This window comes from Brassica oleracea, chromosome C9 (assembly GCF_000695525.1).
Source record: "Brassica oleracea var. oleracea cultivar TO1000 chromosome C9, BOL, whole genome shotgun sequence".
Classification (NCBI taxonomy): domain Eukaryota; kingdom Viridiplantae; phylum Streptophyta; class Magnoliopsida; order Brassicales; family Brassicaceae; genus Brassica; species Brassica oleracea.
In genome coordinates, this window is record NC_027756.1 from 51,863,564 (window position 1) to 51,889,216 (window position 25,653).

The window sequence follows — 25,653 nt, forward strand, 5'->3', positions numbered from 1 at the left end:
GGAAGAAGATGAGATGACAACGAGTCACGCTAAAGACTTTGCCTGGGTTTTGACCCGACCCGGCCTTAATTGGCCCAATTAGTCTTTTTCTTAAACCGTGATAGGTATATCTCCACATCCAAACGGGCTGACTAAGTATCACGTGACTTGACTTTTTCTTTTCCCAAGTCAACTGTCAGAAGTGTGAAAGGTTCTTCACAACTCTATTTTTGGCGAGAAGCTTAAAGCTCAGATTTTTTTAGACAAAGGGCGAAACAATCACTTGTATTATTGAAGGTTTTTTTTTTTTAACTACAGTCCCTGTGCAGCACTTTGCAAGAAGTGTCTTAATAGCTATTGAATCACATGAATAATCCTCAAGAAGAAGATGTGGAAACACTTCTTTCATCAATTGAGAGAAACTGACTGGTTCTTGACGATTTTCTGAAGGTAGAAGGTAGCGTATTAAAGCTCTATGATCATGAAATTTTATGGGGGAGTTTCTCCAGAACAGGAGAAGCAAATGTCTCATGTTTGATCTAAGAAAGGTCTCTTCTTCTTCTTTTTTCTTGTTTTTTAACTGATGATGAAGGCGGCAAAGATTTGGTTTTTGAGTTGATAAATTTTCCAACCGCTTTAGGCATAGTTTAGAATTTAGTACATGCTATTTGATCCGATAATAGTAAAGAAAGATTATGAGAATCCAATAGCTTAAAGAGGTTTGGTGTACGAGGATGAGAAAAAAGATGACAAAGAAAGTGGGCGGGTTGGGGTTGACCTACATCTTGTGGAACAAGAATCAAAGTTAACTGTTTGTTGTTTAGTGGTTACACCAAAATCATTCTATACAGGTTAGACTATCCCTCTGCCTTCAACTCAACTCCATATAAAAAGGTAACTCTGCTTACTCTTTCTTCTCACAAGTAAGAATCGAAATGGAGCAAATATGGGTCTTCTGTGTGTTGTTGGTTTTTGTAGCTTCACTTGTTAATGCAGAAGTTCACTTCCATGAGTTCATTGTGTGTTTACTACTTCCCTCCTTTTTGGTTGTTACACGCATTGAGATGTTCAAGTTACTTTGTTTTCATTTGTGTGTTTCCTTTTAGATCCAAGAGACGCCGGTGAAGAGGCTGTGCAGAGTTCATAACTCCATCACGGTGAACGGACAGTTTCCAGGTCCAACCTTGGAGGTTAGAAACGGTGATTCTCTTGTCATAACAGCCATTAACAAAGCGCGGTACAACATCAGCCTCCACTGGTAACTCACTAACTCACTCACTCTCCCTTGTATCAATCAAAATACTAGCTATAATAATTAAGTAATGTCTGCCACAGGCATGGGATAAGGCAGATGCGGAACCCATGGGCGGATGGACCAGAATACATAACACAATGCCCAATCAAACCAGGAGGGAGTTACACCTACAGATTCAACATCGAAGAACAAGAAGGTACCTTGTGGTGGCACGCCCACAGCAGATGGCTGAGAGCCACCGTGTACGGAGCTCTCATCATCCGCCCTCCGCTCTCTTCTCCTCATTACCCTTTTCCAGTTCTCCCCAAGAGAGAGTTCACTCTACTCTTAGGGGAATGGTGGGACAGAAACCCCATGGATGTCCTGAACTTGGCTCAGTTCACGGGAGCTGCACCAAACGTCTCAGACGCCTTCACCATCAACGGTCAGCCTGGTGATTTCTACAGATGCTCTAGCCGAGGTGCATTTTAGTTTATGCTTCTCATGCCTCAAAACAGTGTCAGATACCATTGTTAAGTATGATATTTTGTTTTTTTGTCTTAATGTAGAAACTTTGAGGTTTCTGGTGGGCTCAGGAGAGACCGTCCTCCTCAGGGTCATCAACTCTGCCTTAAACCAAGAGCTCTTCTTCGGTGTGGCGAATCACAAACTCACAGTGGTTGCTGCGGATGCCTCCTACACCAAACCTTTCACGACCAATGTCATAATGTTAGGTCCAGGTCAGACAACCGATGTGCTTCTAACCGCAGACCAACCGCCAGCACACTACTACATGGCGGCACACGCTTACAACAGCGCCAACGCTCCCTTCGACAACACCACCACCACAGCAATCCTACAGTACAAAGACGCCCCCTGTGTTACTAGCAAATCACAGGCAGGTGCAATCCCCGCGCAGCTGCCAGGATTCAACGACACAGCAACAGCAGCAGCCTTCACAGCTCAGATGAAGAGTCCTTCAAAAGTTGAAGTACCCCTCGAGATCCAAGAGGACTTGTTCTTCACGGTGGGGTTGGGACTATTCAACTGCCCAACCCCCAACACGCAAAGATGTCAAGGCCCAAACGGAACACGCTTCACCGCCAGCATCAACAACGTCTCATTCGTCTTCCCTAAAAGAAACTCCATAATGCAAGCCTATTACCAAGGCACTCCCGCTGGCGTTTTCACCACAGACTTCCCTCCTGTTCCTCCAACTACATTTGACTACACAGGAAACGTGAGCAGGGGGCTATGGCAGCCTACACGCGGAACAAAGGCCTACAAGCTAAAGTACAAGTCCAAAGTACAAGTCATACTGCAAGACACGAGCATCGTCACCACTGAGAATCACCCAATGCATCTCCACGGGTACGAGTTCTATGTAGTTGGGACAGGTATTGGTAACTTCAACGCGAACAAAGACACATCCAGCTTCAACCTCATTGATCCGCCTCGGAGAAACACAATTGGAACACCTCCTGGTGGATGGATAGCTATCAGATTCGTGGCGGATAACCCTGGAGTGTGGCTGATGCACTGCCATTTAGACTCTCATATATTCTGGGGTCTGGCTATGGTCTTTTTGGTTGAGAACGGTGAAGGGCACTTGCAGTCTGTACAGTCTCCACCATTGGACTTACCTCGGTGTTAAAAAAGACTCGATATAAACACTCATAGACTTGTATATCTTCTTCCTTTTCCAGCATGATTTGTTAAGTATGATTGGGATTTATATAACAAAAAAAAATACTTACACAAGACCCATGCAAAAATAATGCACCAGCCGGTAATCGAACCCGGGTCTGTACCGTGGCAGGGTACTATTCTACCACTAGACCACTGGTGCTTGTGTGCTTTACAAACTATATTTACTAATTCGACTTACCAAATTGAATTAAAGTACATTAGTAACTCTCACACTTCACTCGCCATGTTCAACATTCAAAGCAAGACTTCGTTACCTTCGCCGCCAGCCATGACCTCCGTGCTCGAATGCTGGTCCAACCGCGGCGCCGACGAACGCGCCGACGACGATCTAGTCGACGAAGTCCTCATGTGCTCCGACGACAGGTCCGAATCCCTCGCCGCCGCCCCGCGTTTCGATCAGACCTCCTCCGCTATGCAGAAGCGGTTTCAGCGTCTCGGCCGCAACGTCAGCGACGCGATCGCGTCGCTGAAGAGCTCTCTCAGCCTCGATTCGGCGCGGGAAAACCAGAACGCATCCACCGGAGGAGGAGGGAGGAAGCTATTGTGGGCCACCGTCGTGAGAAGCCTTGCGAAAATGTATCCAGGTAGCCAGTTGCCGGAGAAGCTCGTCTCTAACCTCAGGAAGCATTACGATTCCTTGCCTCTCAGGTAACGAACGGTTAAAGATATTTTGCGTCATTATTACTCATTCTAATTTAATCAATGTTTTTAATTATTATTATCGGTTTCTTAAAAGCGTAGATTAGATCTATGCATGCTGTTATATTTTGATAATATGATTGTGATTTTGTTTTTTAACAGTTACAGTCAGGCTGGGTTTGATATGAAAGAGGTCTTTGGGCATATAAAACTGATAGAGCAAGCTTGTGGAGATGAGAGTCCTGTGTTTGTGATTCAAGAAGTGTGCGGTGAGGATTCAGTGTTCAAGCTCACATTCGCTTCCACTTGTTCGCTTTCTTGGTCAACTGTTTCAGCTTCTCTTGATAGTGCTTTGATTTGTTGTAAGAATGTTCAGATCTTTGAGAAGAAGGGTTTGACTTTAGGAGTTGTTATTCTTTTGGTTGAGTCTGGAGGAGAGAAGTTGTTTAAGAACAAGGTGGAGAATGCACTTAGATCTGCGGTGAGGAAGCCTAAGTCAACCTCTGTGAAGCTCCCTTTTGGACTCTGCGGCTGTCAAGAACAGAAAGATGGTGGAGGAGAGTTCGGGGATGTTGATGAAGAGTCTGTTGATCAATGCTATGGACAAGACGGTCCGAATACTAGGATCCAGATTGAAATGCCGCCACTAAACTCTAAGTTTTCTGTTTTAGTAGATGAATGGCAGACGATCCAATCAGATGGAGGTGATGTTGAGAAATGGCTACTGAGTTCGGATAGTCTTGAGTTTGGTGATAAGTTAGGACCAAACTCATTCAAAGGAGTTTACAGAGGGAAGAGGGTGGCTATTGAGAAACTAAAAGGATGCGAGAAGGGGAATTCATATGAATTTGAGATCCGAAAAGACTTCTCGGAGCTGATGACTTGTGGACACAAGAGCATTCTGCAGTTTTATGGTGTCTGTATTGATGAAAATCGTGGGCTATGCGTGGTAACAAAGCTGATGCAAGGTGGATCACTCCGTGAACTGATGTTGAAGAAGAAAAAGCTTCAGACCAAGGAGATATTTCGAATTGCTGTTGACATAGCAGAAGGGATGAAGTTCATGAACGATCATGGTGTTGCGTTTAGAGACCTTAACACACAGAGGATACTATTAGATAAGCAGGGAAACGCCTGTTTGGGTGATATGGGAATAGTCACCGCGTGCAAGAGTGCCAGCGAGGCCATGGAGTATGAAACAGATGGTTATCGATGGCTTGCACCCGAGGTATGTATCTCTCTGACGCTTAGTGATTTGGTTTCAGGATTATGCCTTGCTATTACCTCGTCACATTTGATATGCAAAACAATGATAAAAAAACATTTCCTGGTGATTAGATGAATAAACTAGACTTCTAGGCCCATACTTCATATTACATTAATTGAGCATTCCTTATGTTTTTTCTCTATCAGATCATTGCGGGAGACCCGGAGAAGACGAGTGAGAGTTGGATGAGCAATGCGTATAGCTTTGGGATATTGCTTTGGGAGATGGTGACAGGAGAGGAGGCCTATGGATCTTGCTCGCCAGTACAGGCAGCGGTTGGGATTGCAGCTTGCGGGTTAAGACCGGAGATCCCAAAGGAATGCCCTCAAGTCCTCAGATATCTTATGACCAAATGCTGGAACACTTGTCCCTCCACACGCCCTAGCTTTTCTCATATCCACTGCGTCTTGCTCCGTGCCATCTCACGGTAACTAGACCAAACTCTCTCTTCCATCTCCACGGTCTCCACGAATTGAACTGTGGTTTTTTTTTTTAAAGTAACATGTAGCAGCACATACTTCATTAACAGATTCATTGTAAACCTCTTTGCAAGCCCATACTTCATTAACAGATTCATTGTAAACCTCTTTGCAAGCCCACTTTTGTTTTACATTCTAAATGGGCTCAATGGATTTGAATATAATAAAAGTAACGATTGTTTATGTTGATCTCAATTTTTTATGGGACTATGGAGATAAAAAACCAAGTCAAAGTTTACTGAGTCAATTTCTAGAGGGAAAGACAGTATCGTGCATTGCAAATGGTATCAATATTTAAAATTAAAAATTACATTTTTCATTTTGTAAGTTTCTATGGTTAACATTTGTATATATAAGAAAAAGGAGAAACGTCACAAAACTTTTTAACATCTTGCTGAAGTGTATTGTGAGCAACTTGTAATTGTTACTCAGAAATAACAAGTCAAAAGACAAAAGAAAGTGAAGAAGGTGGGGGATATAAAAAGGAGCAGCCATTGATTTGTCTTCGCCTCTGGAAGAAGACTTGAACAACTCCAACAACGACAGAGTATGCGTTCCGATCAACGGTGGAGTTTGCTCTCCATCATCTTCCTCCTCTTCTTTCTTCCTCACAATCTCACGTTTGGGCTCTGTTTCAGCACCGAAGGTACCTTTTGTTTTCATCTTTCTCTGAGTCTATTCAACAGTTGATGGATGGGGATATTGGAATGGTGTTTTGCAGCGTTGGCTCTGATGAAATTCAAAGGGAGAATAGAGAGAGACCCATTTGGAGCTCTGATGAATTGGGGAGAGCTTCCTCATTGTTCTTGGTCTGGTGTTGTCTGTTCACATGATGGAAGAGTCGTCGTCTTGTAAGTCAGACATGAACAGAGTCCTAATGTAATTCATCTTTCTCAGTTTTTTTTTTCTATAAATTGATTTCTTATTATGTATACGTAGAAATCTAGAAGATCTCTCCCTTCAAGGAACACTTGCACCTGAACTCGGAAACCTAACTCACTTGAAATCTCTGTAAGTAAACGTATTACCAGCACCCTTCAAACTATACGTAGTAGACACAAGTATAGACAATTCCCTTTCTTATTGTGCAGTATTCTGAGAAACAACTCATTTTCCGGAGAAGTACCTAAAGAGGTAGCTGACTTGCAGGAGCTTGAGGTTTTGGATTTGTGTGACAACAACTTTGGCCAACCATTTCCCTTCACGTCCAATGGTCGTAAGCTGCTTCAGCTAGCCCCTCCTGGTCAGGATCCAGGATTGGGAAATGCTTCTCCTCCTCCTCCGTTAGCTTCTCCTCCTCCTCCATTATCTTCTCCTGAATCCTCCTTCGATTTACGTTTCCCTCCTCCTCCTCCGTTGAGTAGAGGTGAAAGCCCTCCTACTGGTTCTCCAGCAATTCTCCCTCCTCAAGCTCAGCCTCCACCAGTTCCCCCTCCTCAAGCTCAGCCTCCACCATTTCCCCCTCCACCAGCTCAGCCTCCACCGGTTTCCCCTCTAGCTCTGCCGCCAGCTCATCTTCCTGCTATCAGGAAAAAGAAATCTCACAAGCTTTTTATAATAGTCGGAGTGCTAGCAGGTGTATTAGGCGTCACTGGCGCATTTGTGGCCTCCTTTCTTCTCCGGAAGCAAAAGGTAATAATGATAAAGACATCAGCAACTAGGAGCATTGGCAACCTTCAAGATGTTGGTATTACAGGTATTATACTCTCTTCGGTCACACTGTTGTGTTTTACTCTTATTGTAATACCCTAGTGAGTTTACAGTACTTATGTATGACTCATGCAGGTGTTCCTAAGCTGAAGCTATCAGAACTAGAAACTGCCTGCGAAGATTTCAGCAACATCATAAGCTCCACATCCTCAAACGCCACCATTTACAAAGGAACTCTCTCCACCGGCTCTGAAATTGCCGTTTTATCTATCGCATCTGGATCCCTCCAGGACTGGTCAGCAGATCTCGAAACGCAGTTTCAACAGAAGGTAGCAACAGAACCTCTTTCTTATACTACACTCTAGTGTCTCCTCTTCTAATAACCACATACAAATCCTGCAATGCAGATACAGAGGTTATCACTAGTGGACCACAAGAACTTTCTGAATGTAATTGGATATTGCCGTGAAGACGAGCCTTTCAACAGGATGCTGGTTTTCGAGTACGCTCCGTACGGATCCCTCTTCGAGCATTTGCACGGTCAGTAATGCTACAGACAGAGAGTCTCAGCCCCATCTCTTTTTTAACTAACTGTGTTCTTATTCACAGAGCAAGACGCAGAGCACTTGGACTGGTCAATGAGACTGAGAATAGCAATGGGAATAGCTTACTGTGCACAACACATGCACAATCTAAACCCTAAACCCATCTCCCAAGCAAACCTCAACTCCTCTTCAGTCTACTTGACAACAGACTACGCAGCCAAAGTCGCTGACTTTACTTTCCTCAGCTCCACACCAATTGACCCCAAGACCAACTATGTCCTCAGCTTTGGCGTCATTCTGCACGAGATCATCACCGGAAAGATCCCTGACCCGGATTCTCCCATCAAGGAAACCAGACCGGCGAGAGAGCTTGTGGATCCGACACTGAAAAGCTTCGACGAGAATGTCCTGCAGAAACTGTGGGAGATGGTTATCGAGTGTTTGAATCAGAGGCTGGAAATGAAGGAAGTGGTGGCTAAGCTGAGAGAGATCACTGGAATCACGGAGGAAGCAGCGTTGCCAAGGCTATCTCCGGCGTGGTGGGCGGAGCTGGAGATTATATCCAGTGAAGTGTAGCTTTTAGTATGTATGTATGTATGTACACATTAACTGCAATATGCACAGTGAAGCAATGAATGCTTCTTCTCTTTACCCTGTATCAACATTTTTTTTTCATCTTTCATGTTTGGGTATCAAGTATCAATATGTCGTATACCAAAAATGATATATTTCTATTTTGGGTCAGTTTAGATGATACCTTAAGAGAAGAATAGAGCTTCCAAAGGATCTAAATGACATGAAGTTCAACAGTTGGTTTAGAAACTGATGTCTGCATAAAATCTTATTCTCTTCATACAGAGAAGCATTTATACCAGTGTTTTTAAAATCGGACCGGAAGGTGAACCGGATAATTTTGGGTCACGGTTCAATATGGTTGTACCGGATCAAACCTGGTTCAGTAATTTGGTTTAATGTATTTTAGCGCATAAATTTAAAAGTAATGTTAGTAAATATGATATATAATTAAAATATAAATGAATTTAAAACATAAAAAAATTATAATACGGATGGTTTATAGATTTTTGATAGTTTCAATGGTTTTTATCTATTTAATAACTCTAAGATCTAATCCGATTACGTGACTGGTTCATGGTCGAACCAATTATTCGACCAACACGGTTATGTACTCATTAACTTACACTGGGTTGGGACTTCCCAATGTCAGGCCCATTTAACAATCTCATTTTAAGTCTTGGGAAAATCTATCATTCTCTTTCTCTAATGATATTTTCCGGTCACACATTTAGAGCATGTTTATCCATGGCTCTTAAGAAGGTTGCTTAGGTTATTTAGGATTAAAGTAATAGAAACCTTAATTAAGCCTATGGGTTTGCCAGTTCGTGAGCCTGAGTCGCAACCAGAGACTGTATCTGAGACTACTGTTGGTGATCAGATGTGCTGTTACCGATTGGTGGACAGGATACGAATCAGCCTATGGGTTTGCCAGTTCGTTCTATGACAGACACGTTTCGTACTGATTCCGAGTGCTTCACCATGTCTATGTCTTTTTCAGGTTCGCGTTCGTTTAACCACAACCCAAGCTGGTAGTAGCTCTAAGGCAGTAGATAGGCTTGAGAAACAGTTGAGTTTCCAGAAAAGTGTTGATGTTAGATCAGCAAGTCCAAGAACGGGCTCTCTCGAAAATGGTTCTAAGCTCCATGCCGAGAAGAAAAAGCCATGGACTTTTTTGGTGGTAGCATCCTCCGGGGTAAGTGGCATGAACGCTGGTGGGGATGAATCTGTTGAGATTGTAATAAGATACATTCTCTCTGATTCGATGCATGTGATGACCAAGAGGTTTCAAGAGATGCTCATGCGATAAATATCGGTGTGATAAAAGTGTTGGAACAGCATCAACAAACAGTTTCAGGTCAGTAATGGTGGTGTATTTGTTTCTCCGCCAATTGTGTACGAGCCTATGTCATTGGGGAGCATTTAGAAATGTGATATTTAGAAATGTGATACTCAGGTTGTTCTCTGGGAGGAAGAGGATCCCATTTATCACAAAACTCTTGTTCTCTTTCATGTTTTTCCTTTTGTTTATCAATCACAATCTTAAACATTTTTTCCATCACAATTTTTTTAAGAACCCTTTAACTTAAGAAGCTACCATTGAAGGACTAAAATTAGGTGTTTCTTAACATAAACTCTTAACTTGATTTTAATATTTAAATATTGACTAAGAACCTATTTAGGGGTTACCCCAATAAACATGCTCTTAAGTTGAATAAGTATTAACGAAGCTTCCAATTATTTTTATTGTGATATTTGTATGTCTTGTTTGGAGACGTTGTTGGTGTGTGTATGCATGGGAATCATTATATAGCCGTTTGTTTGTTTTGTAACTCTCTATACATGCGTTTCTAATACTCATTCAGAATTGGCAGTTTCTACTATTAACCGACAAATCCACTTTTGACGTAGCGAAACAGAATGCTGTAAAGAGTGTGCGTACAAATATACGCATGGAAATCATTAATATTATACATTTTCGTTAATCAGTTTACGTTTTGATATGAGTTATTTTCTTCACGTAATTCAACCGAGCGAACTATTGTAAACATTAATGTGGTCAAGTTGATTTTGTTTAACAATTCTTATAACGGAAGAAGATACATCGAAACAGAAATGATAACCATTCAAACTAATGTATATTGCTTACTGACTTGACAAAAGGAACATTCTGTAAAATGAAACACATGAAATTTGGGTGGTTCTAGAGATAAGAAAGTGCATGGGGTGATCAAATCATATGAGCCATTTTCTTCTTCAGCCTCTCTATCTCCGCTGTGTTGGCCTCAATCTCTCCTGTTAATTAACATTATAACTATTACTATTATATCAATTCAAGAGATATTTCTTATTAACTATATTCTATATACCTTGATCGGAGATAAAGCGTTGAATCCAACCAGCCATGCACTCCTTAAGCTCCATTTTCTCACGTTCGAGACATTGCTTCTGCTCACTCGCCATCTCTACTTGGGAACGCAGCATACTCACCTGCCACTATATATTAACATTCGATATTATGAAACCATAGCTACATAATATTAAGATTCATGAAATTAGTATATATATTTAGATACATTGAGGTCCCTCGATTTCTTCACTAGATCATCAACATACTGAAGCTTCTTCCACCTTGACTTCTGAGCTGCAACACGGTTCGAAACTATGCTATAACACAAAGTCCAAAATTAAGGTAATTAGGGTTGATATACGTAATAAAACTGCAAGATAATTAAACGTGACCAAATTATGTAACCGAACCGTTTGAGCTTCTTCGGGTCCATAGCAGGGTCGATATTCTGACGCAGACGAATGGTGAAGCCAGGCTCTACTTCATAGTTGAGGTAACCTGTTTTCTTCTCTTCCACTTGGCTACCATCATTGGACACTTGAAACGACGTCGGCACAGGAAAGCTTGGCTCGGACATGTTTGCTGTTGTAATTAAACTAAATGAAGACAAGAAAGTGTTCAAACCTTCTTTATAATCAATAATGTGAGTTGTACTAGCTACTTCCGAGTTAGTTCTATATTTATAGTGAGCAAACTACATGTCAAGTAGTGTCAAGTACCTTATTTAGCCTTCTTAACTCTTAAGTAATTGGTAGACTTGATATTACTTAAAACAATAATCAGGAGAATAGACTTGACCAATGCATTATCGACAGTTGGTAGAACCTTATCAACTTAATTAGTCACTTTATTAACTTTCAATACCGTCAATACACGCAATTACTACCCCCTCCGTTCTATAAACTTTTTTTTTACTTTTATTATACTTTTCAGTGATAACCAATCAATAACATTTAATTAATTAAATATTCTCAATTAATGTTTTTAAAAATATACAAAATACCTTTATATATATATATATAATTATGGAACAAAAAATATACAAAATCTATATTTGGTAGGAATGGTACAGTGACTGGCTTTGTTTAGCACCAGTTTGTCTTAGATGTTAACTCAAGGATAGCACAAGGGGATGTTTAGTTTGGCTATTGGTTGTATTGGATGATAGCCTTGTATCTCTGTATTGAAACTTTGGTGACAGTTTAAGCAAAAAAAAAGCAAAAACAAAAACTTTGGTGACAGCCTAATATATGTTTCCCTATATTTTAACAGATGACAAAAAAAAAAAATAGAAAATATTACTTTTTGGAAGGTGGGAGTATATTTCAATATGTACAAAGGTCAGAGTGTGAGTACTGAGTAGTATATTGACTGATTATTAGTTACCACCATTGAACACATAGTAAAGGTATTAGGTATAGCTAGTATGTTTTAGTTATGGTAATAAAATAGTTTCATATATTATAACATGTTAACTAGACCCTGACCTGCGCGCCAGCACGGATATGAATTTTCAATTTTTAATTATTTATTTTATTAAATGATGTATTTGTAATATTCGTTTATATTATATTCATTAAGTAAATATTTTTTTGTTGCATCTTAAACTATCTATTTTTTTTACGAATGTGTGATATCATATAAAAAATAAAAAAAAATGAATATAGAGTTAATTAGATAATTTTAAAAACAAAAATTTTTCTTTCGTGTGCGATATCATATAAATAATGATCCGCCCAGTTAACAAAAATCATGATTATTTTATGTGTAAATTTTTTTATTTTGATCATTTCCTTAAAACTATATTAAATTTTACATATTTTAATTATAATATTTTTAATATCTTTACTTTTTTATTTGAAATGCAACTCAATATTTTTTTAACAATTATAACAAAATATTTAAAAAATATNNACGTAAGGATAACTCATGAGTTTTTTTGGTTGATTAAATGACATTATGTCCAAATTTATTTAAGAATATTTCATTAAGGTAACTGAAAAAGACAAACAATAAAATAGGAAGTTTAAATTCATTTAAGCATATTTCATTAATGTAATTAAAAAGACAAGTAATAAATTAGGCAGTTTTATTCGTTTTATGATATTTTATAAATGCAACTGAAAAAGACAAACAAAAAAAAGGGAGTTTAATTAATGAAGTAAGAACATTTTTAAATGGGTACTTCTCTTTTAATAATATATAGTTTTAAATTTAATCAAATGAAAATAATATTCGTACAATTGTGTGAGTCAAATTCTAGTTTTATTGATGCATGTTATATATTAATGCTGCATGTTTTAGGCAACATTTTAATGATGCACGTTTTTAAAAATTTCCATTATTAAAATTATGCACGTAAGGATAACTCATGAGTTTTTTTAATTGATTAAATGACATTATGTCCAAATTTATTTAAGGATATTTAATTAAGTTAACTGAAAATGACAAACAATAAAATAGAAAGTTTAAATTCATTTAAGTATATTTCATTAATGTAACTAGAAAAACAAGTAATAAATTATGCAGTTTTATACGTTTTAGGATATTTCATAAATGCAACTGAAAAAGATAAGCAAAAAAAAAAGGAGTTTAATTAATGAAATAAGAACATTTTCAAATGGGTAGCAGAAGACGGGTGAAACCTATGCCCTTTTCTTGGATGCCAGAAGTTTCATAAATTTTGCATTGCTTGGGAGCGGTCGTCAAAGAATAATTAAGAAAATTTATGCAATGTGATGGAAGATATACGCATTAATGGATATGATGAATGCATTAAAGAGGAGACTAAAAGACTTTTAACGAACTCGTGAAGATGTCCCATAGAAACCCACATTTAACTTGAGCTACTCTTTTTTTCACCTATACCATACCATGTTCTTGTCTTTAATGTTCTTTTTCCAAACCGACATACTAGCCGTAAAAGGCAAAACCACATAAAAACCAGCCACTCCATCCCTTGCGCCACAAGAAACCCAAAAAGAGAACTTATAAGCTGCTTTTGGAGATAGCTTCACGGAACTGAACAAACCACTGTGGGGACGTTGTATCCGAGGACTGGCTCTCACGCCGTTCTTCCACACCCTGAAGCTTCGCAGGAGAAGGCGGCTTCTTCGGAGGTGGAGAAGGGAGAAGAGAGAGCAGAACCCTAGCGACCTCCTGCATTGTAGGTCTCTCCATAGGGTTTCGCTTAGTGCACAAGAGAGCCAGTTGAAACGTCTTCTTGATGTGCCCTGAGTCAACGCAAGTCACTGAAACCTCCGCATCAACCGCATCCATCACCGTGTTATCATCAGCCTTCGACAGTATCTGCAACATCAAAAAAAAAAAAAAAAACAAATGTCATTTACGTCGTCTCCAAGAAGAAGCTTGTGCAACACTCTATCCAATAAAAAAACTCATACCAATTGATGCAAGTTGGCTTCATCATCCACAGCCTTCTTCCCAGTCAAAAGCTCAAGAAGCACGACACCAAAGCTGTAAACATCAGACTTCTCGTTCAGCCGTGAAGTACGAGCATACTCCGGATCGATATACCCTATGGTTCCAAGAACATAGGTCGAAGAAGCATAAGCTTTGGCTGCCGCTATGCTCTTGGCAATCCCAAAATCCGACAAACGCCCCTCGAAGTTACCGTCGAGGAGTATGTTCGACGACTTGACGTCCCTGTGGATGATCCTAGGAGTGCAGTCATGGTGGAGGTACGCTAGCCCCTGCGCAGCTCCAACGGCTATCTTCAGCCTCGTCTCCCAGTCGAGCTTCGCTTTCTTCCCAGCAGGGCCGTGGAGAAGGTCCCAGAGAGAGCCGTTCTCCATGTAGTCGTAGAAGAGGAGGTTGCCGAGGGGAGGGGAAAGGGCGTAGCCGTGGAGGCTCACGATGTTTCTGTGCCTTATGCTCCCGATGGTCTCGAGCTCGGTCTCGAACTCGCGCAAGTTGTTGGGGTGGTGGTTGTAGATTCGCTTAATGGCAATAGGTCGGGAAGTTTTGGAGGAGGTGCATTTGTAAACCGTGCTGGAAGCGCCGTATCCGATGGCGTACTTCTCGCTAAGATTCTCGGTGAGTCTCATGATGTCGTCGAAGGTGTGGATGGCCATGTCCATGTGGAGAATCACCAGCTTTGTTGTTGACCCTGAAAGGTTTCCACATAAGCATACTGCTGTGAACTCCAATGAACCAAGAGACTAATAATACCTTCAGACCGTTTTGGAGAACTTTCCAAGACGTGTTTCTGCTGCTTTGACTTGTAAACAGCAATGAGTATCATGCATATGAGAGCGATGAAACCGAGAACCGTGCATATCACTGAAGTTCTGGTGATTACTATCAAGAGAAAGAAAAGTGTCAGTTAAAAGACGATGTAATAAGATAGGTGTAAGCTCAGGTACCTTGTGACTTGGGTAAAGAAGGGCCACATATTGATCCAACCCAGTCCCCGCAGAGAAATGGATTACCAACGAAGCTATAAACGAAATAATAGATTTGAGATCACATGACAAGGTTAAGAGGATTCAAAATGTAACAAAGCTTATACCTGGCTGGGGCAAAATGAGAGAAGTTCTTCATAGGTGGGATTATTCCAGATAGATTGTTGAAAGAGATGTTCCTATGAAGTTGATAGAGAGGATTAAAAAGTTATAGATTAAAGACATTACTAACAAAAAAAGAAGACTCACAGATTGACAAGACTGAAGCAATTTGTAAGCTGATCTGGAATCTTCCCATGAATCTTGTTGTTGTTGAGTATTCTGTACAAAGAAGAATAGAAAAGAAAGTGAGTTATCTGTTTTACACGGTGGTATGTGTGAGGAGAAGTGATGGTTTACTTACAGGGAGTTAATGTTCTGCAAAAGGCCAAGCTCAGTTGGAATAACACCGGTGAGAGAGTTGAATGATACATCGCTGAGAAGCAAAGAGAAAAGTTAGTAAATACTAAAGAGGATGTTTATCATAAACGAACATACTTTTGAGCATAAAAAGAAAAGTTTACATGAGTTGAATGCTTCGGAGGTTCCCAAACTCTGCAGGCAATGGTCCATTGAGATAGTTTCTGCTCAGGTTTCTGAAAATTAGAAAAGCACATCTCAAGTCAACAAACAAAGAAAAACAAAACGTGTGAAAGAACAAGGAAGCTTTTCAGGTGTTGATGATAACATACAAGATGAGAAGATGCTCAAGATCACCGAGTGTTAATGGTATTGGTCCTGAGAAACTGTTGCCAGATAAATCTCTGTGACAAAAAGCTTTGATGAGTTTAAGCTGGTCCACATATAAAGAAGTAGAGAGGAGAAAGAGGACGTAGTGCTCCCAAAACAAAAACTTACAAGGTATCAAGATTGATAATATGGCCAAGCTCGGAAGGTATTTTACCCTTGAAGCTATTTGAGGAGAGATTTCTGCAAATTTACAGCATTTTACTCAAGATTAATCCAGAGAATCATATTGTTTATGCAATCTTTGAAGCTTACAGATAAGTCAAGCTTCCAAGATTCCGGAACCCAATAGGTATAGAGCCATTCAGGAAGTTCCCATGAACATTGCTGAAAACAAGAAAGGCACTATAAGCTTGATTATAAAAGCGAGTAAGTAAGCCAACAATAAAAATCTCAGGTCTTACAATTGATTTAACGCCGCACAGGAGCTAATGTTAGCTGGAATCGGCCCTACGAGATGGTTGTTTGCGAGATTCCTACAGAGCGGGAAGATAAAAACCACCAGTCAGCTCGACAAATATGATGAAATGATTATGATAAGTGGAACTTACAGTTCGAACAATTGCTCAAGCTTCCCAAGCTCAGGTGGGATGGTTCCCACTAGTTCATTATCATTTAGTTGCCTGCGAGATAGTTTCAAACCCTCTTAAGAGATGAGATTAAGGACTTATATTAAAGTTGCAAAAAATCAAATCTTACAAATAGCTGAGGCGTGACATATTGCCAAGCTCAGGTGGGATTGGTCCTGTGAGCTTGTTGCCATGGAGATACCTATTTTCAAATAATTAACTTTTAGTCTTCTAAACAAAAGATCAGCGAGACCATACCAATGACACAGTAAGGGACTCACAATTTTCCGGTAAATGAGAGATTGCCAAGTATTGGTGGGATAGGCCCAACTAGTTCATTGTCACTCAGATCCCTGGGCAATGGATAAGTTAGAAGATCTTGAAACAGAAACTAAAAATGAAATGTTTAAATATTCAGAGAACTAACAAAACAGCAAGGGCCTGCATCAGACCAATGACTTCGGGAATTCTACCGGTCAATCTGTTTCCTTGAAGTGACCTGAACGAGAGAACACATCACCACTTCACCATATGAACTGTTTTGACTACTAAACAAGAGGTTTAGAGAGTCTTTAGCAATACTTACAGAGTAGCGACTTGGAGGAAACCGATATTGTAGGGTATAACGCCAGTGATCTGATTATAAGATACATCCCTGAAAATGCAAAAGACGTAATAATGAGTCCACACGAGTTCTGTGCTGAAAATAAAGAATATTTCTTTAAGGTGGAAATAAACATACAGGATCTCATAGCTTGTGCAATTCCCAATGTTGTCTGGGATGGTTCCAGTTAGGTTGTTGCCTCTCACATCACTAATAACAATAAGGATTAAGTTATTACTCATCAAGAGGTTAAACTGAAACATGAAAGAGAGGTGAGCCGGTTTCACTTACAAGTACCACAGACCGGTGAGCTGGCACATATCAGGAGACAATGTCCCAGTCAACATATTCCCACGTAAACCGCTACAAAACAAAATATAAAACACCATCAGAAGATGAATCTTCACTTGCTTAAAGAACTTAAAGATGAGTAGGTGAACTTACAGATACTGTAAGACCTCAGTCCAGTAAAGCAGCCTCGGTATCTCACCAGTTAGCTGGTTTTTTGCAAGGTCACTGCAGAAACATACGCAACGAAACTACAATCAGTGAAATGACCACTTTGTTTTTAATATCTTGACCCATAAATAGATGGCAACAGAGAGACACTCACAGAGTCTTAAGGTTTGGAATCTGGGTTAAGGTTGCTGGTATTGGGCCAGTGAGCTGATTATTCTTCAGGTTCCTGCATTAGCCAGAGGAGTGAAACAGTTTACAAAACAGGCAGAGGGAACAAAAGGATTCGAACGTAGAGAACACTTACAGAAACTCCAGCTGTTTGAGTTTGGAGATTGAGAATGGTATGTCTCCAAACAAGCAATTAGTGGAGAAATCACTGAAGCCAAAAGGTTAGCTTATAAAATAATTGACAACACATTAATTTAATAACTTGAGAATACAAAGAAACTTACAGATAAGCAAGAGAAGCACAGTTTCCAAGCTCATCTGGGATCTGACCCCCCAGATTATTCCCTTGCAAGTCTCTATTGTATAGAATGGAAACATGTTCATAAGGAACGAACTCAAGAGAAATGTAGATTATTACTAGAAGAGAGGAGAGAAGACTTACATTGATTGCAAACTCCTCAGATCTCCAAGTGCTGGTGAAATCTCCCCTCCAAGATTCAGATTTGACAGATTACTTTCAACCATAACAAAAGACAAAATCAGATTACTAAATAAAACTGAATCAAATGAGACAAACAAATAAAGAGGAATAAAGTGGAAAAGATCCTTACAGAGAGACAACGGAGAGGGAAACGTTATCACACAAAACACCACGCCAAGAACAAAAGTCGCTGTTGTGAACATCGTCCCAGTTCAGAAGCATATTCGCCACGTTGCTGAAGGAAGCTTTCATCTCCATCAACGCTCTCCCTGTGCCAAAAAATCCAAACTTTTTACATTATTTATTAAACAAATCAAAAAAGGATTTGTTTTTAATCATTAGAAAATTATTCTAGTCATCAAATCGTTAGTATAATAAACTATTCTATTAAAGCAATCTTTAGGGCTCAGCTTCACAAAGCTCTCTCTCTCTTTCTCTCTTATGGTTTCTTCGTCAGTGACAAAAAAAAAACGATACATTTTCAACTAACATCATCCCAAAATCGAAACTTTATGGTTTAAAATCACTCTAATAGACCAGCGAGAGGTGTTGTTACAAAATAGTAAAGAACCTTCATCGTTCATCGGAGAAACAACACCGCATAGCATGAAGAAAAGAGCCAAGCTTTTCACTTTCTCCATCGCACTTCTTCTTCTTCTTCACACAGAGAAGAAACCCAGAAAGTAAGAACACAGTGGAGGAGGAAGAAAGCGAGATCCTTTGAGGTTTTCTAGCTAACAAGCAAAAAGGGTAAAGAAGAAGAATCGTTGTGCCATTGTTTGGGGAGAGAGAGAGAGAGGGGGACCGACACAGGCGATTAGCGTGAACTGTAAGGAAATGCAGAGCAGAGATGTTTAAAGAAGAGAGAGAGAGAGAGAGAGTACAGTTCTTCTTCATAACTAGAGGGAGGGTTGAGAGCTCCGACGCCCCAATGAGAGAGAGAAACTTTTAGTATGTCTCAGACAAGGACAAACAATGTCAGTATCAATAATACTATTACATACACCGATATGTACTTAAAACTCTGCTAAAACATCTCCGATTGTCTTTAATGACACACTGATCGAAATGATTTACTTTGGCTTTTACTACATAAGAGAGTGTAAGAGAGGATACTATTAACTGTTAAGTAACTAACGGCGTTGGTTCCGTATGATTTGACGGCGACGGCTGTTTACAGAAGAAAAACGCCGTTTTCCAATGTAAAGAAACGTCTTTTTAAGAGTCCGTTGAAAAGAAACTCCTTTGCAGGGAGAGAAACCCCGTTTACGCGCGCGCGCGTGCGTGCGTTTATGTAAACTGATCCAACGGTGGAGAAATATCATACCATGGACCGCGAGGTAGAGGATAAAACCGTGCTCTTTCTTGTGACGATGAGTTAATGCTTTCTGATGATGATTGGTTTGAAAAAAGCCAAAAAAAAAACCGGTTGGACCGGTTTAGTTGAGTTTGTTTCCTCCTTTGGTCACGTCTTTGTATTTGTAATTACTTTGATTAATTTTGATGTCGACCTACATTGTTTGCACTACTAGGTCGAATAAGTTTGGTGGAACTGTAGATTGCAATAAATAAAAGTAATTAGATAATAATGCATGGAGCGTGAGTTCTTATAATAATGTTTATTTATTAAACTGTTTTAATATTTTGCAACATTATAATTTTTATCGATTATATAATGACGAATACAAATGTTGGTTTCTTAAATATATCATCGTTATTGAATAGTTAACGTATTACAAAAGAAAATTAAGTTTTGCGGCTGACACAAATCACCAAAACTAAATATACAACATTGATTGTATAAAGACGAAAATGGATTAGGTTTTATGCTCACGATTTGTTTACTATTGCATCTGCATAATAAGTGATTTCATTTTCTACCTCTATAAAATTATGCTTTCGTTCTTGTCTTTGTCTTTGTTTCATTGATATGAATTAAGTTTCTTCTTTTAACTTCTTATACGAATTCGGTGAATTACATAAGTGTCAATTTAAAAAATAGACATCTGTAAATATTAGTTTCACTCCAGATACATATCTAAGAATCAAAATTTTGAAAAAAATCACCGAAAAACTATATTAACAGATTAGTGTTCAAATTTAATATATCAAACTGTTATAGAATGTAAGTGCAGACTCGAAATATAAATGTTTGTCAAGTATATATTCACCAGCTCGGTCTAAAAATTATCTAATTCAAGAACAACAAAACAAATTACTTATTTCATTAGTTTGGGTAATATCTGAATCCGAACAGGTAATATCCGAACCCGAATGAATATCCAAAAATAACCAAACATAAGTATACTTAACCCTATATTTTTACTTTATTTCTCTCATTTTATTCATAATATTTATATTAATGATCCTTATTGCTCAAAATTAGATAATATACATATAATTATGGACAAAATCATTTGCTACTCAATTAAAATACATATCAAGCTCTTGTTTCTTGCATTAACAAAAGTTGCATCTAAAATTTCAAAATAACAACTAAATTAGTGTCTTTCTAACCTATTAATAGTTTAATCTTTTAAAAATTAGAAAATCAGTCAAGTTAAAATATATTTTAAATACAAAAAATTTAAACAATGAATAATTTATTTATTTTTTCTTTAAAATTTAAATATCTTAACCCAACCCAAAATATTTGAACTCGAACATAAAATACCTGAAAATATATTGTAATGCCCTAAGATTAATATAATGGGATATTATAAAGAGAAAAATACAAAAATAGCACTAAATCAAGTTTTTGTTCCCAAACTAGCACTCAAGGTCAAAAGTCACAAAAATAACACTTAATGTTTTATCAATAGTCACAAACTTAGGGTTTAGAGTTAAAGGGTGGGGTTTAGGATTTAGGGTTTAGGGTTTAGAGTTTAGGGTTTAGGGTTTAGGGTTTAGAGTTTAGGGTTTAGGGTTTAGGGTTTAGAGTTTAGGGTTTAGGGTTTAGAGTTGAGAAATGAGGTTTTAGGGATAAGATTTCAAATTTTGAAAAAAAAAAATTAAAAATTTCAAAGGATAAACTTAGAAATGTGCTATTTTGATCATTTTAGTTTTTGAGTACTATTTTGTGATATAAACTTAGAAAGGTGCTATTTTGGAGATTTGCCCTATTATAAAATTACAAAAATAAAATAATCAGAAAATGAACAGTGGGTAGTGATTACACTGTAGAATCTTAATGTTAAAAGAAAAGAGCAGAGATCGTGTCTAAAGCTATCATAGGATAGCCTCGTATAAAGCTGTTGCTCTTTCTCTGTCGAAGCTATCTTCGTCTTTCTCGAAGGATTTGAATTTTTTAATAATACTAATATTGAGATAGCAAAAAAAAAAAAAATAATAAAAAAATAATAATAATATTGAGATAGCTAATTACGGGAATACTATACTGATCCATGTTAAATGAATGTATGTCTATCTCAAGGCTAACATGTAAAAAAATTCATCATCACATTTTTTAAAAAAAAGTTACTGAAGTGACATATCAGGTTCAAGTCAGAGCCGTAGGGGCCCAAAAGATATCAGAGAAAGATTGGTTAAACCCCAACCGTCTGATTAAACCGATGTTTGTCATCGTTGGTTCTCGGTTGCCCTAATGTTTTGGCAGCTTCCTTTTGTGCCATATCTCATATCTCTCCTCCTCGACATAAAAAGCCAAAAGAAAAAAAATGAATTTAAAATTTTGAATATGAAATTTATATGGTAACGTATGCAATAGGAAGAAAAGATGCATCGAGTTATGTTTGGTCTTCTTAGCTTAATATGGACCGACCGTATCTTCCTTCTTCCTCGATGGTTCTGTTCTTGATTCCTCTAAGTTCGTACGACCTACTACTGGTCAAACTTTTAGATATCAGTGTCTATTCTAAAGGGTAAACCAAAAAGAAGAGTAAATATTCGTAGATATTTACCATAACATACTACATTGCATTATTAAGAACTAATCTCATGTTTACTTACCCACCATATATGGGTTTGTTTAACCATGCATGACTCGTCTTGTTATAAGAAACCGATTGAAACCTCCTCACCATTGGGCCTTGAAGTTGAAGCCATGGTGAGAAAATGCATTATCTTTTGTTCATATTGATTCAAAACCATTTGCATCCGTTGAGTTCAGTTGCGGACCGCAATATAAAAGCATGCACATGCGAAAGATTAGTTAAAATATTAAAGTTTACATGGTAACGTCGTTACATAGTTGAAAATATATTGAATTAACAAAACATGATTGCTGTGCATAATTTCAAACCAAGCTGGATAAGCCTAATTGCAGATTGCATATATACATGCACTTAATTTCCTTTATGTATTCATGGCCACCAGGCCCCACGACCAGATTTCAACTGCTGCAGTAAAATCAGTAGATCGGGTGACTATTTGAACGGCAAAAGAAAAATATTGTAGACAGGGCTCGTATATCCACATGATCTAGGTCGCGTGGAGGTTCAGCTATATTCGCAACTCTATGCTTTTAGACTTGAACGGTGCATGGTTCTAATATGTATCAAGACCACTTTCCACGCATTCAAGACTAGCCTAAACTAGACCAACTCAGTTATTATCATTTTCAGCCTTGAAATGTTTGTATTGTCATTTTATCATAACAATAAATGAGGTGTGGTGTTAGTGACAGTGATCCGGCTTGTGGTATTGATTTTAACATTGAATAGTTGGCGTTTCACAAAAAAAAAAAAACATTGAATAGTTGGCAAGTTCAGGTGAATTATAATTTGTTTAGCTGAATTTTTTGTTACAATTGTTTTCTGTAACAAAAAAAGTTCGCACTAAGTAAACAAATCATAATTCACCATTTGATTTTTAAAAACAGTTAGCATTATCTGAGTTTATTATGTATATAGCAGTGTGGCTCAAGCTTAGAGTGAAGAGCCAATCAGAGAAGGCAAGGGTGGATTTTACAGATATGACAGGTCCAAAACGTGTGGTGGAATGTGGGTTAAACGCTGTGAAGCATAACTTTACCAGATGCAATAATGGGTGTCGCATAACGTCATATCTCTTAATTGCTAATATGCTCGTAGTTGCTGCGGGGTAAATGTGAAAGAGCTGCCGATTTGTTACACTATACAAAGCCTACATCTGACCCAAATATAGGCCCAATAGGCACCACACAATTAAATGTAAACCCAAGAGCTCTAAAGCAATTGCTTAAGGCCCATGGTTTTGTTGGAAGAAAAAAACTGCCTTGCACCAAAAAATGTTTCCACGATGGATAGTATTAGTATTTTACTATTTGTGTTAAAATATCAACGGCGACGTGTTTATCATATCAGTGTATGTTTGGAACTCAGTAGGTTGATTCCTTGTGCCAAGTGTCCATGAGAAAATTAGTAGCAGACGATGACAACAAACATCATGCAATTTATACAAGTCCTTCTTGAGAGCCTCTTTCTACATCTCTCTTCTCTTCTTTTCATCACTACAGACGCAATCTCTTGCTTGAAATGAAGCTCCCTTCCCTGTTCTCTTCCTGCTTTCTCGTCTTAGCTCTGATCATCTCCGCCACGCATGCCTTCGACCTCAGCCTTATTCAGGTTCTCTCTTTTTGTAATCTATTTAATTTCTCTGGTTAGTACTAAAAATCAAGAACCGGTTTACGGCGGTTGTCATGAATATTTTTTGTCTATCTATTGTAGATGGAGGCCGGAACATGTCCGTATACGGTGGTTGTCATGACGAGCTGCCTCTCTCCAGAGTCAACGAGAGATCAAATCAGCATCACTTTTGGTGATGCCGATGGCAACCAGGTTAGTTTAGAGACAAACTCCTGTTTAAACTTCAACTTAAGGCTCTAAAAGTTAATTATCATGAAATTAATCGCTAAAGGCAAATAGGATACGGGAAATTATTTATCCCACTAATTAGAAAATGTAGATGAATCGTTCATTTTACCATTTTTTTTGTTCAATTGACCATATATTTTATCCTTCTAATTAACTATATAATATGTATTTGCATGTAATCGCTATATACATAATATATGTAGTTTTGCGCTAATAGGTGCATGCAGAGAGACTAGGCGGATCGGTAAAAGGAACGGGGAGTTTAGGGAAGTGTTCAACTGACACATTCCAAGTCCGAGGTCAATGTTTGACTAGCCCTGTATGCTCTCTTTCTATCAACCGGGATGGACCCGACGGTTGGGTCCCGGAGTCAATCGAGATCTACGCACAAGGTTCCAAGTCTGTTAAATTCGATTTCAGCAAAAGCGTCTCTAAAAACACTTGGTACGGCCAAAACCACTGCAACACCACAGGCCCGCCATCGTCTCCCGGGTTGCTTCCACCGGAGTTCCCACCTGAGACACCTAAGCTACCGCCACCTCCCCATCCACGACCGTCTGCTGCTTCCCGGGGTGGTGGAGATGGCGAGAGCGCTTTTCTTGCTTTTGCCATTGCCACTGCGGTTGCGTTCGCCGCAATGGTGCGTTAAGGTTGCTTGATGAGCATTCTGCGTATGTAGCGTCGTGAGACTTTTTTTTTCGTCGAATGTGTTTGTTTGTTATGTGGTTTTGTTTCAGCCTCAATGTTGTTGTAAAAACATAACTAAATTGTGAAGTGCTTAGTTTCGTTTTTCTTTAAAATAAAACCTTTTGTTAATACTTGACTTTGATGCACAGTTAATTTATCTTAAGTCGTTGTTTCTCTAATACTAGATCGAATTGGCCAAAAGGATTTACATGTCAAAAACTGTAGAGATAACTACCATAATATATTAAATGAAACAGATCGAATGTGTATATATATTCATGAGCTGATAAAGTGTATAAAAAACAAGGTAATAACCAATAGGTTTTATTTGATTAAGAGAGACAAGAAAATAAATTTCCATAATGTGGGCAACAGACCTCAAGGCATATATATATAGTATACTTGACTTCTATTACATCGAAAAATTAGAAGACTTTATGTTTCGTATAAGATATTGAAGTGTTGGTGAGAAGTAGAATGCATGGAAGTAGGTAGAGTTCGTGGAAGTGGCACCGCGTAGCCGACTGATGTTGCTTTTACTCTCTTTTCACTTGTCCAACTCTTCCCTTCACACAATTTTGTTTTGTTTGTTTTGGACTGTCTGCTTAAACGTGTCTTTGAACTAAAATCGGGACCAAATACGAACTGCTTTCATCTTTTTAAAAAGTAAAATTGAACAAATTAAGATATTATAAATATAAGATTGTAATAGCTGTAAAAATTAAAGTGTACTGCAAATGAACCCTGTTCTGAGTGAAGAGAGGAAATACCACAGAGCTAAAGCTCGTCTAATTGTTGGCATGAACATACTTTTTGACAGACAATCTTGAAATTAGTCGTCTATTTTTCAAAAACAGTAAGAATAGATAAGATGCTATTTGCTCCCTATAGACTACGTATGCACTTTAAATCCCCAGTATTGGAACCTTTTGTTGTTTGCATTTGCTTCTTCTCTCGTATGTTTGTTAGTGAGTGAGACTTGTTATGCGTAGATTTTATATGGATAAGCTCTTTGTACTCTTGGTTCATGTAAATCTTAATTGCGTAGGTTTGCATAATTGCATATGTAGGCACTGGTTTACTTGATTCGGTTTGTGACTATAACAATTTTGTCGTTATTCTTCATCTTGTTGGGTAACAATGATCAAGCTGCAAACTCACTGAAAACACTAGGGAGATCTTTGGATCCTTTGATTCAGTTCCGATCAACTGACTCTATCCTGTTGTACAATAGAG

The 25,653-nt window shown here is 38.5% G+C and overlaps 6 protein-coding genes and 1 non-coding gene across 8 annotated transcripts; 4 read left to right on the forward strand and 3 right to left on the reverse strand.

Moving 5' to 3' along the window:
• The first annotated feature begins 879 nt into the window (after window positions 1-879).
• Window positions 880-2,937, forward strand: LOC106317202 (laccase-13). The gene is made up of 4 exons (XM_013755050.1): window positions 880-998; window positions 1,086-1,237; window positions 1,315-1,694; window positions 1,783-2,937. The coding sequence occupies exons 1-4, from the start codon at window positions 915-917 to the stop codon at window positions 2,865-2,867; spliced, it is 1,701 nt and encodes a 566-aa protein (XP_013610504.1). The 5' UTR covers window positions 880-914; the 3' UTR covers window positions 2,868-2,937.
• A 54-nt stretch (window positions 2,938-2,991) lies between these two features.
• TRNAG-GCC lies at window positions 2,992-3,062 on the reverse strand. Its single transcript has one exon. It is a non-coding gene; the product is annotated as a tRNA-Gly (tRNA).
• Window positions 3,063-3,152: 90 nt separating this feature from the next.
• On the forward strand, window positions 3,153-5,491 carry LOC106313381 (tyrosine-protein kinase transmembrane receptor Ror2). The gene is made up of 3 exons (XM_013751179.1): window positions 3,153-3,571; window positions 3,725-4,790; window positions 4,976-5,491. The coding sequence occupies exons 1-3, from the start codon at window positions 3,192-3,194 to the stop codon at window positions 5,258-5,260; spliced, it is 1,731 nt and encodes a 576-aa protein (XP_013606633.1). The 5' UTR covers window positions 3,153-3,191; the 3' UTR covers window positions 5,261-5,491.
• Window positions 5,048-8,207, forward strand: LOC106313380 (probable inactive receptor-like protein kinase At3g56050). The gene is made up of 8 exons (XM_013751178.1): window positions 5,048-5,256; window positions 5,741-5,954; window positions 6,030-6,159; window positions 6,248-6,319; window positions 6,400-7,004; window positions 7,094-7,287; window positions 7,366-7,498; window positions 7,568-8,207. Exons 2-8 carry the CDS (start codon window positions 5,858-5,860, stop codon window positions 8,077-8,079), a joined length of 1,743 nt encoding a protein of 580 aa, XP_013606632.1. The 5' UTR covers window positions 5,048-5,256; window positions 5,741-5,857; the 3' UTR covers window positions 8,080-8,207.
• Window positions 8,208-10,227: 2,020 nt separating this feature from the next.
• LOC106317542 (basic leucine zipper 19) lies at window positions 10,228-11,060 on the reverse strand. Its single transcript, XM_013755346.1, has 4 exons — window positions 10,837-11,060; window positions 10,653-10,743; window positions 10,446-10,572; window positions 10,228-10,371 (listed from the first exon to the last, which is right to left on the reverse strand). Exons 1-4 carry the CDS (start codon window positions 11,001-11,003, stop codon window positions 10,307-10,309), a joined length of 450 nt encoding a protein of 149 aa, XP_013610800.1. The 5' UTR covers window positions 11,004-11,060; the 3' UTR covers window positions 10,228-10,306.
• Window positions 11,061-13,186: 2,126 nt separating this feature from the next.
• Window positions 13,187-18,900, reverse strand: LOC106319517 (LRR receptor-like serine/threonine-protein kinase ERL2). 2 transcript variants are annotated; one of them, XM_013757867.1, is made up of 27 exons: window positions 18,802-18,892; window positions 18,489-18,574; window positions 18,048-18,186; window positions 17,879-17,950; window positions 17,721-17,792; window positions 17,573-17,644; window positions 17,423-17,494; window positions 17,254-17,325; window positions 17,101-17,172; window positions 16,948-17,019; window positions 16,792-16,860; window positions 16,633-16,704; window positions 16,487-16,558; window positions 16,336-16,407; window positions 16,188-16,259; window positions 16,041-16,112; window positions 15,892-15,963; window positions 15,748-15,819; window positions 15,582-15,653; window positions 15,414-15,485; window positions 15,254-15,325; window positions 15,100-15,171; window positions 14,958-15,029; window positions 14,812-14,885; window positions 14,618-14,746; window positions 13,831-14,555; window positions 13,187-13,735 (listed from the first exon to the last, which is right to left on the reverse strand). In XM_013757867.1, exons 2-27 carry the CDS (start codon window positions 18,556-18,558, stop codon window positions 13,415-13,417), a joined length of 2,895 nt encoding a protein of 964 aa, XP_013613321.1. In that variant the 5' UTR covers window positions 18,559-18,574; window positions 18,802-18,892; the 3' UTR covers window positions 13,187-13,414. The 2 variants fall into 2 exon arrangements, with proteins under 2 accessions (XP_013613321.1, XP_013613320.1); XM_013757866.1 differs by having other exon boundaries at window positions 18,489-18,900.
• A 4,451-nt stretch (window positions 18,901-23,351) lies between these two features.
• LOC106317537 lies at window positions 23,352-24,457 on the forward strand. The gene is made up of 3 exons (XM_013755343.1): window positions 23,352-23,481; window positions 23,584-23,694; window positions 23,948-24,457. Exons 1-3 carry the CDS (start codon window positions 23,392-23,394, stop codon window positions 24,377-24,379), a joined length of 633 nt encoding a protein of 210 aa, XP_013610797.1. The 5' UTR covers window positions 23,352-23,391; the 3' UTR covers window positions 24,380-24,457.
• The last annotated feature ends 1,196 nt before the right edge of the window (window positions 24,458-25,653 follow it).